At 35.3% G+C, this 15,925-nt stretch overlaps 1 protein-coding gene across 18 annotated transcripts in view; it reads right to left on the bottom strand.

The window, feature by feature from the left end:
- LOC105324266 (pleckstrin homology domain-containing family A member 7) overlaps positions 1-15,925 on the bottom strand; it is a 33,719-nt gene that overhangs the window by 12,618 nt on the left and 5,176 nt on the right. For 14 of the 18 annotated variants that reach the window (XM_034478627.2, XM_034478660.2, XM_034478664.2 and 11 more), the window contains 18 exons: positions 15,861-15,918; positions 11,794-11,868; positions 9,327-9,378; positions 9,052-9,083; positions 8,865-8,937; positions 8,677-8,749; positions 8,265-8,472; positions 7,360-8,136; positions 6,454-7,057; positions 6,190-6,292; positions 4,864-5,562; positions 3,514-3,608; positions 2,483-2,578; positions 1,931-2,055; positions 1,626-1,725; positions 1,384-1,485; positions 676-810; positions 278-358 (listed from right to left, as the gene is read on the bottom strand). In XM_034478627.2, the coding sequence (XP_034334518.2) occupies positions 278-358; positions 676-810; positions 1,384-1,485; positions 1,626-1,725; positions 1,931-2,055; positions 2,483-2,578; positions 3,514-3,608; positions 4,864-5,562; positions 6,190-6,292; positions 6,454-7,057; positions 7,360-8,136; positions 8,265-8,472; positions 8,677-8,749; positions 8,865-8,937; positions 9,052-9,083; positions 9,327-9,378; positions 11,794-11,868; positions 15,861-15,918 (3,488 nt within the window). Of the gene's footprint in view, positions 1-277; positions 359-675; positions 811-1,383; positions 1,486-1,625; positions 1,726-1,930; positions 2,056-2,482; positions 2,579-3,513; positions 3,609-4,863; positions 5,563-6,189; positions 6,293-6,453; positions 7,058-7,359; positions 8,137-8,264; positions 8,473-8,676; positions 8,750-8,864; positions 8,938-9,051; positions 9,084-9,326; positions 9,379-11,793; positions 11,869-12,231; positions 12,586-15,732; positions 15,840-15,860; positions 15,919-15,925 lie in introns of those variants that run through there. The other 4 variants (XM_034478629.2, XM_034478654.2, XM_034478658.2 and 1 more) reach the window with 4 other exon arrangements.

The following is a 15,925-nucleotide window of genomic DNA, read 5'->3' as shown; positions in this document are numbered from 1 at the left end:
CTAACCAATTTAGTATGTACTTTGAAAAATAACATTAAATCATATCTATCAAAGAAGAGTTTTTTCATCAACGTTTCTGGTATTATATGTTTGAGGCCAGGCATGTTTTATTGCTGTGTCATCTATTATTCATGACAAAGAGCTTATATAATGGCTTTAAAGCGATTAATAAACATCAAAATAAATATGAAAATAAGCATTGAATGTTAATTTTTGGATGTTGTGAGTACCCACGACATCTCCTCCCCTTACAATAACAACAGCAACAACAACTGACCTTGTCCTCCTGTAGACTGGTGACCTTGAAGGACTGCTCCTGTAACATGCGGTCCAGTTCATACAGCCTCTCTAACTTCTCCTGATCAAACAAACACATTCAAAATCATCCATTTTGACGACACTCATTCAATAACACTATTATTTTGTAGATACAGGTATTTGATTAAGTTTTTATTGTTGTTTTAAAAAAAGTTTTCATTCACTTAACTGTACCATTATTAAATCAGCAAATATTTTAACTGTTTGTATTTGATAATAATGGAAGCATATTTCACTGAAGGTTCAGAAGGGATGGGCATCTGGCAACCCTCTTCCAAAATTTATGAGTTCATGTACCTCAGGTCATATTAAGTTAATATCTATATGACCTTGACCTTGATGAAAATGATGTCGTACCTCAAGGTCAGCTTCGTCCTTGGTCAGCTGTTGGATCTCCTCCCTCAGGGTTTGCACCATTTCATCCTCCTGGTGTTTACGAGAGAACTCGATCATCTTCTTTGGAGGGGTGTACTCCTCGGGGGATAGCAGGTGCTGTGTACAATAAGAAAGACACACGTTAATCCTACATAGACCATGTCACACTTTATCACAACAAATTTGATAATGTGATGTTATTGAAACAAGAAAAAAACTGTCAATGTGACAGCAAACCAGGTTCTCTTTTGTGTGAACAGTATCCATAATCCATTTGTCAACCCTAAATTGATAAACACTACCTTTCCAGAGAAACGGGGTACTCTATATGCAATATTTTTCCAGAAAATGTTTAAGTTCAACAGCTAGTATTTTTTTCAAAAATTACCAAAAATCCAAATCCAAATAATAAGCACATCTCTGATACATGTACAATTGATCTGCAAAATGACAACTTCCTATCTATATCCAAAATACTGGATATAGAATATCGGGTAGTTTTAAATCTTTCAACAAATTTTGCACATAAGACATGCCCATATAATACATGTAGTGTTCTTTTTTTCATTAGGTGTGAATTCTGGGTACTACAATGCTGAACAAAACTGGGCTGTGTGAAAAACTCTCATGTTCACATTTCTGTGAACTTCTCTGAGCTATATCGATAGTTTAGAATAGTGTTGAGCTGACCTTTCTGTACTGGCTAGCCATCATGTAGTTGTCGCCCCCGTACAAGCTGCCCATGTTGACCATGTTGTGGACCAAGTTCACCAAGGGTCGGTATACTTCCAACTAAAAAGACAAAAAAATTTATAACTTCTTTTTACAGCATTAATTAATTTAAATTTACCAGTTTTTACTTCAGTTACATGTACAGAACATGTAATTCCTATTTCTTCTGGTGTGAAGTTTTTTTTTCTTACAGTACATACCCTGTTTTCAACATCTTCCAGCTGATGCTTCAATCCCACATAATCGTTGTGATCCTCCTCTAAGCTGATGTCTACAGGTCCCCCTCCCGAATTTCGAACCCTGTAATTCATCAAGAAGATGCGACAAGTCATCAGAACAAGCTTAACATGAATCAAAGATAAATTGTTGATTACACAACCAAAAAAAAAAGCAAAATAAAGCGAGAAAAATCACTAGGCAAAAATTCACAAAGCTGGTACATGTACATTATCAATAAGAAATAAAGGAATAGCATCATTCAGAAATGATGTGATTGTTCTCTTACATCTGTCTGTATCGATGTTCCCCGGGCCGTCTCTCCTCCAGCCTTTGTCTGATAAAGTTGCGGACATTTTCTTCAGCTGCCTGTTCTCTCCTGAGCTGTATCAGCATCAGCACCAACTCATCATGCTAAAAATACAAATGTAAGTTTTACAAATTATTAAAGACAACACAGCAAGTTAGTTTCAGATAGCAGGTAACCTTTCAACCCGTGGAATTTTTTTTTTTTTTTTACAAATGTGCCCTTGAACAAAATTTTGCTTTTTTGTATAACATACCCTTACTCCCTTCCAAAATTAAAATTTCTATTGAAATACATACAATTTTAGTGTAATTTGACAGAACTTGGGAAAATTGTGAGGCAATAGCATTGTAAAATGTAATGTAAAAGATATCTCCAATACAAGAGTGACACATGTCAATATAACATTTACTGACATGCTATGTACTGCTTTCTTTCTGCCAGATTTCACTGAAGAGATTCTAATGGATAGTCTGTAGTTATGAAAATACTCCATAAAGTAACCCCCTGTATAAAACAATATTTAATACCCACCGTTTTTCCAATGAGGTCGCCAGCACAGATGCTCATTCTGATTCGGCTGCCTCCCAAAGGATATTTTTTGTTCATATTGGGAAGTCCTGCAGTTTCCTGCAATGAAACGGAATTTGAATATGGTATTAAAATCATAAGAAAAAAGAATGTGAAAAGCAACAAGAGGCCCATGGGCCTTATCAATCACCTGAGTAATTGCAGTGTGGCTTTCACAATGTATATTCATGTGCATTATAATCACAAGGCAAATGAAATCATTTTTAAAATTCTGGAATCGTTTAATCCAATAAACTCTCTAAATTCTAAAATAATTACTTTAAAATTTGTACCATAACATACATTAACATAATTGAACAAATCGTAAGTACAAAAAAGATAATCGGTCGAAATTACACCATCATACCCTATATAATCATTAATCTCTGCCCTAACACAAGAACCCCTTACCCTAGGGTCATGAACTTCACAAATTTGGAAGAGTCACTCTTCCTCACTATAACTATGTACTTAATTCATTGGATTAATACCCTGGAGTAAAGGAGAGGATTTTCAAAGAATTACTGAATTCATTTAGACCCCACCCTAACACCAGAACTCCTGACCCAGGGGCCATGAACTTCACAATTTTGGAAGAGACACTCTTTCTCATAATAATTATGAACTCATAGTTCATCTGCTTAATATCCAGGGGCAAAGGAGAAGATTTTTGAAAAATTAATGCATTTTCACTATATAATCATTAGGTTGTTTGGTTGAAATTGGTTCAGCAGTTTTAGAGAAGAAGCTAAAAATGTTCAAAAGTATACGACCAACGAACGAAGAAGGACAAAAACAGATTGCAATAGGTCACCTGAGTGATTCAGGTTATCTAAAATTTTGAAGCAAATTAAAAATCATGTTTTCGCATACAAAACAATTTTATGACCTACATAACTGGATCAGGGTTACTTATCTTTCAAAACAACTTACAAAAATTTCCTTAAAGACTCAAAATGCAAATGATTGTAATTGTCCACCTATCATCAACTTACAATGACTTGGGAATCGGGCATGTTTGGGTCCTCTCTGACAGTATGAATCATCCCCATAGGTGGAGGCTTCTTGTTTCCCTTTCTGTTTCCTGCATCTAAAAGACAGAAAACAAATTGGTCCTCTAGCAAATCAGATTCCAGCACATTATTATTATATATAGTTGTATAATTGTGTTACTAGTACTAGATATTGTTCTGCACATGAAGGAAGAAAGAAAACTTTGGTTAAAAAAAATCTATTAAAAAGACTGGTATAATGTATGTACATGATTATACTTCTATTGGGAAATGTTTATATTGGTTCATAAAAAGCATGCAAATATAATAATGATACTGATATTTATAAATATATTGCTATTTGGTTATTTTACCATCCTTCTCACAGATCATGCATTCACAACATTCTACCCACACAACAACAAAAATGGCCACAACATCCCCTAAGCAACCACACTGGTATTTGACAACATCAAGCAAAACATTTAGTCATATCTTTAAACCATATCCAAAACAAGATATCTGTGAGTATATACCCCCACTCTGATGTGAATATGCAAAATAAGCAAAGTCGTCATTTAATAATAAGTTGATGTCCGATTGTACAAAAATACATCCCATGATATGGCATGCCTAAACAAATAGTGTGTAAAAATTTCAAGCATCTGCAATAAATAGTTGCTGAGAAATCTTTGATGAAAATTTGTTTGAAAATTTAGGCTAAAAATAAAGAAAGTTGACATTTAACAGGAAGCTGATGTCTGATTGGTACAAAAATATATCCCACGATATGGCATGCCTTCACAAATAGTGTTTTAAAGTCTCAAGCATCTGCGATAAATAGTTTCTGAGAAATCTTTGTAGAAAATTTGTTTTAAATTAAGGCTAAAATAAACAAAGTCGTCATTTAACAAGAAGTTGACGTCTGATTGGTACAAAAATATATTCCACAATATGACATGCCTAAATAAATAGTGTGTTAAAATTTCAAGCATCTTCAATGAAAAGTTGCTGAGAAAAATGTGATAGAAATGTTTGTTACAGACGGACAGATGGACAGACAGACACACAAGGATAAAACAGTATACTCTCTTCTCCTTCAGAGCAGGGGTATAATAAAACAAAAATCTTGTTTTTCCCACAAAGTTCACATCTACCATAACCAATATCTTTCTACAAGTGAATTAATTAATCTCTATCCATGCAGTCATTTGTTTTTAACACATAAAACACAAACAACAAACAAACAGAATAGAAAATTTGGTTTGCGAGCAGATGTTGTGAATGTATGTACTGCTTCAAAGGGTTATGCAAGTTCCTGCCAATGATGTTGCACAAGTCACACCAGAATACCTTGTCTTTGATAGACAGGTTGTGGGTGGGGCCTCTGGCCCTCTGACTCCTCCCTCCTGGACATTTGGGAACTTGCAGTGGAGAGCCTCTTTTTGACGTCAGTCTCACTTTCGGTATCGTCTTCTGCATTGTACCTGTAACCATCCATCACGGGTCGTGATGAGTGTCTGCCACCCTGGGGTAAAGCTCCGTCAAAACTCAGGTTGGTGGATTTATCATTCATTGGGGCATTCTGTATAAACAAGTTATTGACTCGGTTGACATTGAAACCATCCAAAGAATGTCTTTGATTGGTTGGCTGTGTGGACTCATTGACTACTTTGGGTTCACTGATAGAGTTCCTTTCTGACTGATCGTAATCCCGCCTTTCGTTTTGATGCATTGAGAAACTTTGATTATGGTCTCTACTATGTTCATTCATTGAATGTGAACTTTCATTCATCAAGTATTGATCATTTTTAATGTTGATTCTATCTACTTCATCATCATGCATATGTTCTTCTTCTTCCGGAGACCCACTCCTACTCAGCTGTCTCGAGATGGAGTTATCCGGACTGTTCATTCGCCTGCGAGCAAGGTCGCTGGCGTCAAGACTCTTAAGCACCTCTTTTGAGCCTGACCTTAGCATTGAGACTGAGTGAAATTCCTTAACTATCCTTGGCTCCTCTGAGCTATCATCACCCTGCTGATTGTTGGGATCTAGAATATACCCATACATATACACAAAACCGATATCTTACATAGTTACACTACATCAAGCAATACAGAAACTGGCATGCTTCTAAGAAATAGCCACACCACATGCATAATATGAAAAGCTGTTGCATAGACTACATGTCTCAGTGTCTAAATACACATATTTACAGATTGACATAATTTAATTTAGATGCAATGCAAAGGATTGAAGGCAAGATCAGTAATTTTGAGCTGTCAGAAACTTTAATTTCATATTCTTTTAATGTTTAACTCATGTAATGTCCTATTTTTCTATTTTTACATTCATGGCGCAATTTGTAATTTCTCTAGCTAAGCCATTATTTAAGTGCAACTTCAAAAGTAAACTAGAAACTGTTATATCAAGAAAGATAGAGAATCTCATGTGCAGATGAAGATAAGCTATTTTTAAAAATACAAATAATTAAATAATGAATACATATACGTTGTAGCATTGTTAAAACTGTCAAAAAGCTATATATAATATATTAAAATTTTCTCCCTTATACATTACTTTATTTACAATTAATTTTCCTTCGATATTCAGTATTTATTATCTACCTGCTATGATACCTATATACCACTACATCTATACATTAGGAACACACATACTTGTCTTATAGCCATTCTGGTTTCTCTGGCCAGCTTCATTCTGCCGTGGATTGCCTTCGTATCCAGGGTGTAGATGATTGCCTTGGTAATTATTGCCTCCTCTCTACAATAAAAATACAAAGCAGGTCTTAACACTCAGAATATTGTGTCTCAATGGCTCACTGTCATGGTGACCTACAATTGAGACTTAAAATTTTCAAGCACTTGCTTGACAAATATTTTCAAAATTTTGTGAATTTTTTCATTTGATAAATAAATTCTTACAGGGAATTGAGGTGCTGCTTCGTTGGTGGGTGTGGGATAATTGAAATAAGCTGGCTGCTGCATTCGTATTTCTAAAGCTTTCTCAGCGTTAATGAGTTCCCGCGACGTCTTTGGAGTCTTGGCCTGTGCTAATTCCTCCACATACTGAGAGCGTACTGCTGTCGGGAGTGGTGGGCGGTTAGGGGCGGGGCTGACCTGGTCATCGTACCTGTGAGACAGGGCATCCCCAATATTGACATAGGTATGGGGAATATCAACGTACAGGTTGTTCTGACTGACGGGCAAGCTGAGATTTTCCCTATTGGTTGGCTGTGGTTGACCATTGGGCTGGCCATTGGGTGGTTGGTCTTCAGTGAGGTACAGCCTAGGGGGCTCCTTGGGCTGTTGGTGGGAGGAGCGGCCGGGGTAGTTCTCATCGTGCTCTGGCCTGATTCTCCCGTGCCTCAGAATCTGGGGATCCTGAGGGTACCCCCTCTCATCTCTGCTGTAGTTACGATCCAGCTGTGCCTCAGCCCTCTGAGGGGAGTAGTATCCATAGTTACTGGTCTCGCTGGTTTCTCGAGAATGATTTGAGGGAGGGATGATGTCTGGTCGCTCATTAGATCTATGAAGAATTACAGAGGGTAATTACATACAATTTCACACTATTTTTCTTATTTTAAGACAAGGACAATTATACTGAAAAAGGAGATTAAACGTGCTTTAACATACTAAGTATATGAAACACCCAAATATGGTACATAATGTCAAATTGTAGCCTTTATCAAATACTGTTATATAAGTATTTTAAGACATTTAAGTTTAAAAAAGACCTAAAGAAACCCCTATTCAAATGTTACACATTACATTAGTTCATTTAAGATATATTGAAAATAAATCCCAAGTTTGGAAAAGAAAAAAGGGCACCTTGGATCATATTGACCCATGGGAACATACGGATTGTCATCAGCCTTTCCACCAGGTGATCTTTGACCTTGAACTCTATACTCCTTTGACCTATGATGCCCGCCTCTCTCTTCGAACCTTTCATGAGGCGAGAGATCACGATTCAGTTTTTTCACAGGTTTGCTATAAACGTCGTCTTGATTATCCTGCCTGACTGGTTCCCTGTCATAAGCTGCCCTGCTGTAGTCCGGTACTCTGCCATGTAAACCTTGCATCCCGTTCACTTCGTCCTGGTAATTCCGAGCACGACTCTCCTGAGTATTCATTCGTGGGTACGTGTTCCTCGGATCATGGTCATCGTAAGATCTTTCCTGAGAATTTGGATCAAGGTTCAACCGCCTGTTTTGAGGGTTGTCATGTCGTAATGAATTGTCTTTTTGGTAGTTTCTGGAGGGTGGGATTTCCTCACTATGAGGCCTTCCTCTGTCTGGTTGTCTGTTCGGTGGCCTATGGTCCACTTGCTGGGCCCTTGGATCTGATGGAAATTGTTCGTATCTTCTTTGAGTTGGGTCACGATTTTCAGAGTATCGGCCTCTATCACTATTTGGAGAAAATTGAGGCTGTCCTTCTCCTTGATAAGGCCCGAAAGCTGACTGCTGATGAGTCTTCCTGGACGGAGGAAATTCTGGTGGCCCACTGAACCTCTTCTTCACATCTTCATCCTCATCTTCATCCCATTCCATGAACGCTGACTTGGGAATCAATTTTGGTGTGTTGTTGTTTGGTTCTGGAGATCTCCTTCAACAAACAAAAAAAATCATTATACACTTTAATAGAAATGGTTAAAAATAACTGACACACATGTCAATAGATGACATTTCACAATTTTTATCTATTGTCAAAGTTCACTCAAGTTCTGCACTTACTTGGGAACTCCTTTTAAGGCAGCTGCTAGTTCCAAGGCTTTGATCCATCTCTCCATGTCCCCTTGATTGTCAGAAGCAAAAAAACAAGTCTTCATGTTGTTGTGCTCAGCCTTGAAGGAGAATTTCTTGTTGGTTTCTCCAAGCACACACCGGGATATCTGGTAGCTGGGCAACAGGATGGAGCTAACAGAATGCCGCTCCTTGTCATCTATAATAGGCAACGAGAGAGAAATTCAATAATCTTTCACTGAAAGGCTGCTCAGCTTCTTTTGTGGATTTACAGGTCAATAGGTGAATACCTGCGAAATCCACAAAATTTAAGCCCTCAAAAAATATGATGAATTATCATCAAACTTATATGTTCATCATTAGCTTTTTAAAAATGAAGTTTATCGTTAAATAACAAACTTACCTTTGTAGAAGTAAAGTCCAAAGTCTGCGAGAACACACCATCTTTTTTTCCATGACTTTAGGCCACTACCCTCCTGTTATAATCAAACAGTGATTGCATGATATTCAGTACTGGTAGATAAAAAAAGATTCTCTTCACACAACCAGAACAAGTTAGTTATCAGAGGTCTAGATATAAACTGTACTGACCTGGCGATACAGCCAGCCTCTGATGGTCACCATGGCAGTTTCCTCTCGCCTGGCTGCTGGCGCCTTTAAAGCTCTGGGAAAAGGGAAAAAACCATTATTAACTTACTCTATTAATTAAAACTTCTTTAATTAATATTGAACTTAAATTCACAATGTAAGGGGTCAGAGGTAGAAAACGGTTGCCAACCTTAGCTTTGTTGGAGATCTTATTGGTGATTTCTGTAAATTAAATGACAAATAAATGATTAAAGTAGAATTCATGCATTTGAATATAATATTATGTATGTTTAAAACAAAATCATGATTTAATGATATGAACTAATATACACAATTCTCAACTTCATAGGTTTTCTTATATTTGGAGAAAATGGCACATAAATTTTGGACAAAAAATAAGAAGAAAGAGAGATTGGTTTATAACCTATTTAGGCCTCCTTAAACCTTACGTGGGGCTATACTTACTGGGGGTCTGTGTCCAGGACTGTTTGGGGGAGAGGCGGCAGAAGTTGGTGATCTGAAATGTCAATTTCAACACTCATTTGAATAAGTTATTTACTGAGATTTTCCTTTTCCCATATTTTTTCAATTGTATCCCATAAGAAGGGCACACATAGAACCATTATAACAAGACCTTGTACTTTCGGTTGGACGTAGCTATCTACTTCTTACAACAAAACAAGTTAAAAATGACGCAATTTCAAGCGAATTTGCACCGATTGCTTCGTCTTGGCTCAAAAGCCAGACAAATCTTGTTGATTTCAAAAAGCAATGGCTGAGTGGCAAGCAATGAAATAGACAGGCCTACGTCACATTGCTGTTTGACACAACTACCCAAAGTCCAAGCTCTTGTTAAAATGGTTCTAAGTATAGTATGTACAAATCAGCATAATAGTACACAGTGTACCATTTCTTTCTCGATCAATACAAGGGTTGTTAAAAAAGTTTACGGACAAGTTTGATTGAGAGCGGACTATTTACATGATATTCTCTTAGCTTAATTATTATGATAAGATATGCTTCATGGAGCATGTCTTTTTTTTGTAAATGTATTTTGTATGCATTTTTCCTTATTGAGAAAATGTATCGTTTAAAATGCACAATATTTCACGACATCATGATAGCTTAAGAAAGGTTATTTTGTGAAAGTTTCAATTATATTGAAGAATTTCTGACGTTTTATCGCCGAATAAGGACGACCAACGCTTGAAAATTGAATAAAAAATGTTAACATCAATGGACATCAATGACATGAAAAGTGTGTGGAACTGAAAGGTGTTTACTTAATTGAAAAAGAGTGACGGGTTTGACTTTCAGTTGTTTGACGTCAGCTGACAGCGTGGAATTATGAAATGGTGCTCCATAAATTTTGGTAAATCACTTTGCCCACAAACTTTTCTAACAAACCTCATATACAGATATTTCTATTACAGGTTTTTTGAAAAACAATTATTGCTGGTACATGCATATCACAAGAATAACTTTTAAAAAAAAATTCTACTTTGAATATTAGATAGAATAATTGATAGCGCCATTTTAATGATTCACAGATTATTCCTTAATGGATACTTACTGTAAAATCTATTCCATCTCTTAAAGCACTACTTTATAAACTTTAATTTCCAACCTGAATCATTCTAACCATATGAAGATATATGATACATGGAGAAATACACAAGTGGTGCATCACAATATCCGCAGCATTTTAGATAAAAAAACACAAGCTCCACTTATTCCCTCCGAATCAAAGTTAGAAATATCCAGGTCCCGAAAGAATAAGTTGTATATAAATACATTTTTGAAAGCATAAGCCTCGGGAATAGATTTAATCCCATTAAATTTTTTGAAGGCAGGCCTAATACATTTTCTCAGCATGACAGGAGCTTTCAACCAAATCCAAACAATACAACAGGCGAAAGAAATTATTTCACTGCTCAAAATCATTATGGGGGAGAAAAAAAAATCACATCTACAGATTATCTATTGTTATGTAAATGTGAACCTATAATGGAGAAATGACCTTTTACACCTGAATCTCTTGCTCTGACAAATTATTAAAAAGAAGCTTGTGACCAATTTGACTTGTTACTTGATAATCCCATTAACCAGTGCACATTGCCGAAAGTAATCAGCTAATCATATTTATCCACTGAGTCAAGTTCTCCTGACAGATTAATACAATGTAATAACAACAAATTTGGGAAACGTCCAAAGTTTTTTTTTTTTTCAAAGAATATTTACTTTAAAAAGACAATCTAATTGTAGTTTATTTTTGATGTAAACAATTTTTTAAAAATCCTGCACAAGACAGTGTAAAGCTCACAATATGAAAGGTGTGTAACAAGCTATAGGGACTTGTTAGAACTTCTTTCACCTGACCTGAACACTGAAAAAATTTTCACCCACACACACATATCAGGAAGGTTCAATTTGCACTACAAATAACAGGGTTGTATAACAGGTAAATCAAACAGGCATTTATGGGCACCTATATTTTAATAGAGACCCTTTCATTCTGATATCTGGAGAGAATTAACTGAGAGTTTACACTAAAAATACATTACCCGGTATATACCAGCTTAAGTTAATTTATTGACTATGGTAGAGAGTAATTAAAACACAGCACCAGATATGGAGAATTTTCTAGAGTTCTTGCACCCAGCAGAAAGAATGAGAAATACACAAAAACCATGCTTTGAATCTTGTTGAAAGCCTGCACAATGCAAAGACTAGTTTACTGATAGAAATATTTGTGACATAATATGTTGTCAGAAACCTTGGTAAACTTTGACACACATGAATAGAAGTTTGTTTACAGTGCATGATCAAAGAGTTATATGCAAAGACTGAGCTACTGACAGATCTTCGATGACAATGAAAGCGGAGATACAGACTGATGGATACTGTACATGGAAACACCACGACTACCTACCTGTGTATAGGACTCCCATGGTTGACTGTTCCTCCTGTCACTGGGTGCTCAAAGGTCGTTGTGTGTGTGTTGTGACTGTGACAAAGAAGAAAACACAATTTTGAGAACTTGCACACAAAACCTTTTGACTGAGAAATTAAGAAAACGAAAATTGCTCAAGTTTTCATAATAAACAGCAATTAAAGAAGTTTGAAACATTTAGCAGCCAGTAACTTTTAAGACCAATCAATTCACATGAATCTATATGCATGGTAAAGTTTATCAATTAACATTCATAATTTCTTTTTCAAAATAATTTTTTTAAATCTAAAATTCTCCATTGCACATGCATTTGAAATGTACAAATCTCCGACCATTTTTGACAGCTAGGACATAAAAAATACAAATCAAAAGACTTTTTTTTTCTTCGATTCTGATTTCACATAAAATTAATCATACCTGGGCATGGTTCAAGTTCATCAACCTTCAGATCCCATAAAACGAAAATCACAAAAGATCACACAGAATGTTCACATTTGCTGCCTCTCACAAAAAAAAACCTCTTTGAGAAAAAAAAACCTTCATTGACATTCCCAAAGCACTATGCCAATCTTTTCCTTAGAACTCTCATTGTGTCCTGCAAATTAGCATTCCAACCTACATACATACATTCCTTGTTTTGAGCCCAATATGTCACCGTAATAATAAGTTAAATGTTCAGAGTCTAAATACCAGGAACAAAAACCTTTGGATAGCTGGTGATTTAAGGATATGCAGTGTTACAGACGAAAAAAAAAAATCCTTCGTAAAGAAGTTAAAGTGTGTGTTCATTCAGTCAAGCTCTATACACACACACACATATACGCATGCACTGCTCAATGTCAACATTACTCAGTCTACGACATACAGGTACACTTGTACAGGTAAAAATCAAAATGTTACCATTCGTTACACCTGTACCAGAGCCAGCTGACTAAGTATAAAACACAATATACCACAAATAACTGATAGAGGCTTGGTCAATATTGAACTAAGACCCTGTCTATTGATGTGTTGTGAATGGTCTTAATCTTTTAATTCCCAGAGAATGGCTGTGTCAATAGGGTTTTTTTGGCCACACTTTATAAAATCAATAATTGCTGTAAAGGAATTCTTTTACACTCAACTCAGTGTTTTGAAATTTTCCAAAAAAAAAAGCTTTAACACATAGTTTGCACTTACAAGTGGCATTATGAAAGCAAAAATATAGAGTCAAAGGTTTATAAAAGGTTATTTAAATAATAATAAAAGTGATGAATAGACATTTCCCAAAATTCTACTCCAGTGTGCACTTAAGGTAGTCCATCCATAACTAAGGTGAATTTAACAATTTTGATTGATCTATACTACATCAAATACATATTTAAAGCTATTATAAGGCTGACATAGACCAAACTTGGGTGTATGTATGTAGTCAATTAAATGAACTTTGTGCACTTAAAACTTTTTTAAAGAGTTGTCCGCCCTTTAGGAAAATTGATAAAATCATTTTCTGAAAATATGTATGGAAAACTATGAATCATTTTCGCATATTCGAATACGGAGAAAGCTTTTGCAACTTTTTACCAAGAGAAATGTGAGAAAATTACTTGTACTAAAGAAATATATTTAAATATGCATTTTTCCCATAGACTTCAATGTTAACTTCAACATATGATAAATTTATTAAAATTAATTTTTTTTAAAGATTTCAAAGGTGCAACTTTATTATTTAATAAACCCCTTAAAATCACACTAAGATTTTAGTGATCAAACTTGCAATCTATTAGATATGAAATATGATAGTTATGGATGGACTAGCTACCTTAATTTTATACCATACGGTGAAAAAGAACATAAACGGTTTTATAGATATAGTTTAAAAATTCATATCAAGAAAAAAGTCATAATGAATTACTACAGCACTAAAGCTACACACCTATACTGCACAAACAACATCTGTTTACAGATCATATGTTACATAATATAGGCTTGAATATCTAATAAATTACGAAACTTTCATTCTAATTTCATCAAGTCTCCTTAAATTATGACTGATAGAGGGCAGTTTTTCCTCCATACAACAATTACCGATATTTGACCAGCAGATTTAGCATATTAAAAATGAAAATAGTCCTTAAAAACCACTAATCCCAAATCAAGTTCCAAATTTTCTTTTATCCATAACTCATATCTAATATATCATTCAAACATTTATTTCTAATATCCATGCACTATAACTTATTCAAATCTAAAGAATCCATACTTGGCCTGTTCTTTGCATTACCACTATATTTAAAGCTATTTGTAGGTTTGACACTTATGCCGACTATTATCTGTTGATCTACATGTGTTTTGTGACCATTATTGATGTAATCACCTGTAACCTGTCCACAGTGTACTAACTATAGACCTCCCCAAAGAACAAGCAGGCACCATTTATTGCTTCTAAAGAATGAATGAGTGAATGTCTGTAAGCAAACATCATTACGAGGTCACAATCAGGACAATCAAGGTGGTTTATATAGGAAACTCAAGATTTCAATGTTGATGAGTACATCATATTTAAAACATAATCATTGTTTTAAGATTTTCAATTTGTAGAAATTTGGACATGCCTGATGCATTTCAAAACTTCTTATATGTAAAATAAACTAGAATTGTCCTATTGGGACTAATACCCCCGCAAGGCTCATTTCAAATGGGACAAATAATTGAATTTAACAATAGAGGATTGCGACACACAATTGAAAAAAATTCTAGAATTGTAAATTTATTAATTGTTAATTATATTGTTAACTTTGAAAGACAGTATGTTGCAAAAAGGAGTTGTCGGAATGTCCAATACCTCCTTAAAGACAGAGAAAATAAGCACCCCATTCAAATTTCTGGTACATACGCAGCTGGTAGAATCATTGTGCACTTTAATTTAGTAGCTGATCGGAAAAGTTTTACAAGCTTTTGTTGCAATGTTGCATTAGTATTTGAGTACGATGGGGGTGATCGTATAATACACAAAACATCACAATATATTCTCAGAAAATCCCGTCAGATACTTGTTCAATCAAACGAAAGAGTTTGTCCATGTCACACGCTGTTATTTATGCATTTACATTGAATTTCATTTCAACGATTAAGAATTTATTAAGTACATACAAATACGATATTCTTTCAGATCATTGGAAAAACTCTGTTGAGAGCACCTTAATACCCCATGTATATACACATGTATACAGAAGCGAGCCTGTTTCCCTCGGGGCTACACACCTCTTTTAATATAGGCTCCACCCCCCACCTGAATAAACCGACCGGTTAAAAAACCTCAGCCTTTAACACCAGGAAAGGTGAGGCAACTCAGATTCTGAAGACTACATGTTTCTGTCTTTCAATTGGAACTTTAGTTATCAATTAACTGTGTCTTTTATTTATGATTACTATGTAACAACACAATGAGAGGACATGAACACCTCATTGTCAATTTGATCATCAATTTAAATCCAATTCATGCTAATTTTTCAATGTTCTGCTTTAAAGAATCATTGATTCGAGCAGCTTTGTTAATCAAAGCCTAACAAACAAAAGGTCAAAGATCAATCAATTATACTGAATAGCTATTATTGTCGTACATGTTCTGATGCCTTAAATATACACCATTCTAGAATCCTTGGTTCTCCCTATTTTCAACATTAATTAAGAAAATCAATGATTTTTAAAAAAATACACTGTCAAAGGTAACTTGCAACACATCAATGAAACTGATTCAGCATTAATTACGTATACACTAGATGAGAGAGGTGACAAACATTCACAAACACGCTGGCTGAGTTATCTGACTTAAAACACCAAAATCAAATTAAGCCATATAGCAAGCAAGTCTTTAAAATTTCCTTTTGCAACAACCAGAAACCTTCATTGCATTCAAAGCTTAAGCATAATATATACCTTTCTTCTACCTCTTCTAATATAGTTTCCATTGCACCTAGTTCCAACATGCAACACAATTATATATATGTGACATTCTGTCCTGCAGACTGGCCTAACAGAAGTTATCTGCTCTTGATAGTACTTACTCTATGAAGTAGATTGCGCCCTCTGGTGTCACGGCTTGTTCCCAACCATCTGGCAGTCCTGAAAT

Source organism: Magallana gigas, chromosome 5 (genome assembly GCF_963853765.1).
Source record: "Magallana gigas chromosome 5, xbMagGiga1.1, whole genome shotgun sequence".
NCBI classification, from domain to species: Eukaryota; Metazoa; Mollusca; class Bivalvia; order Ostreida; family Ostreidae; genus Magallana; species Magallana gigas.
Note: the sequence above shows the minus strand (reverse complement) of the source record. Positions and strands in the feature narration are given on the sequence as shown.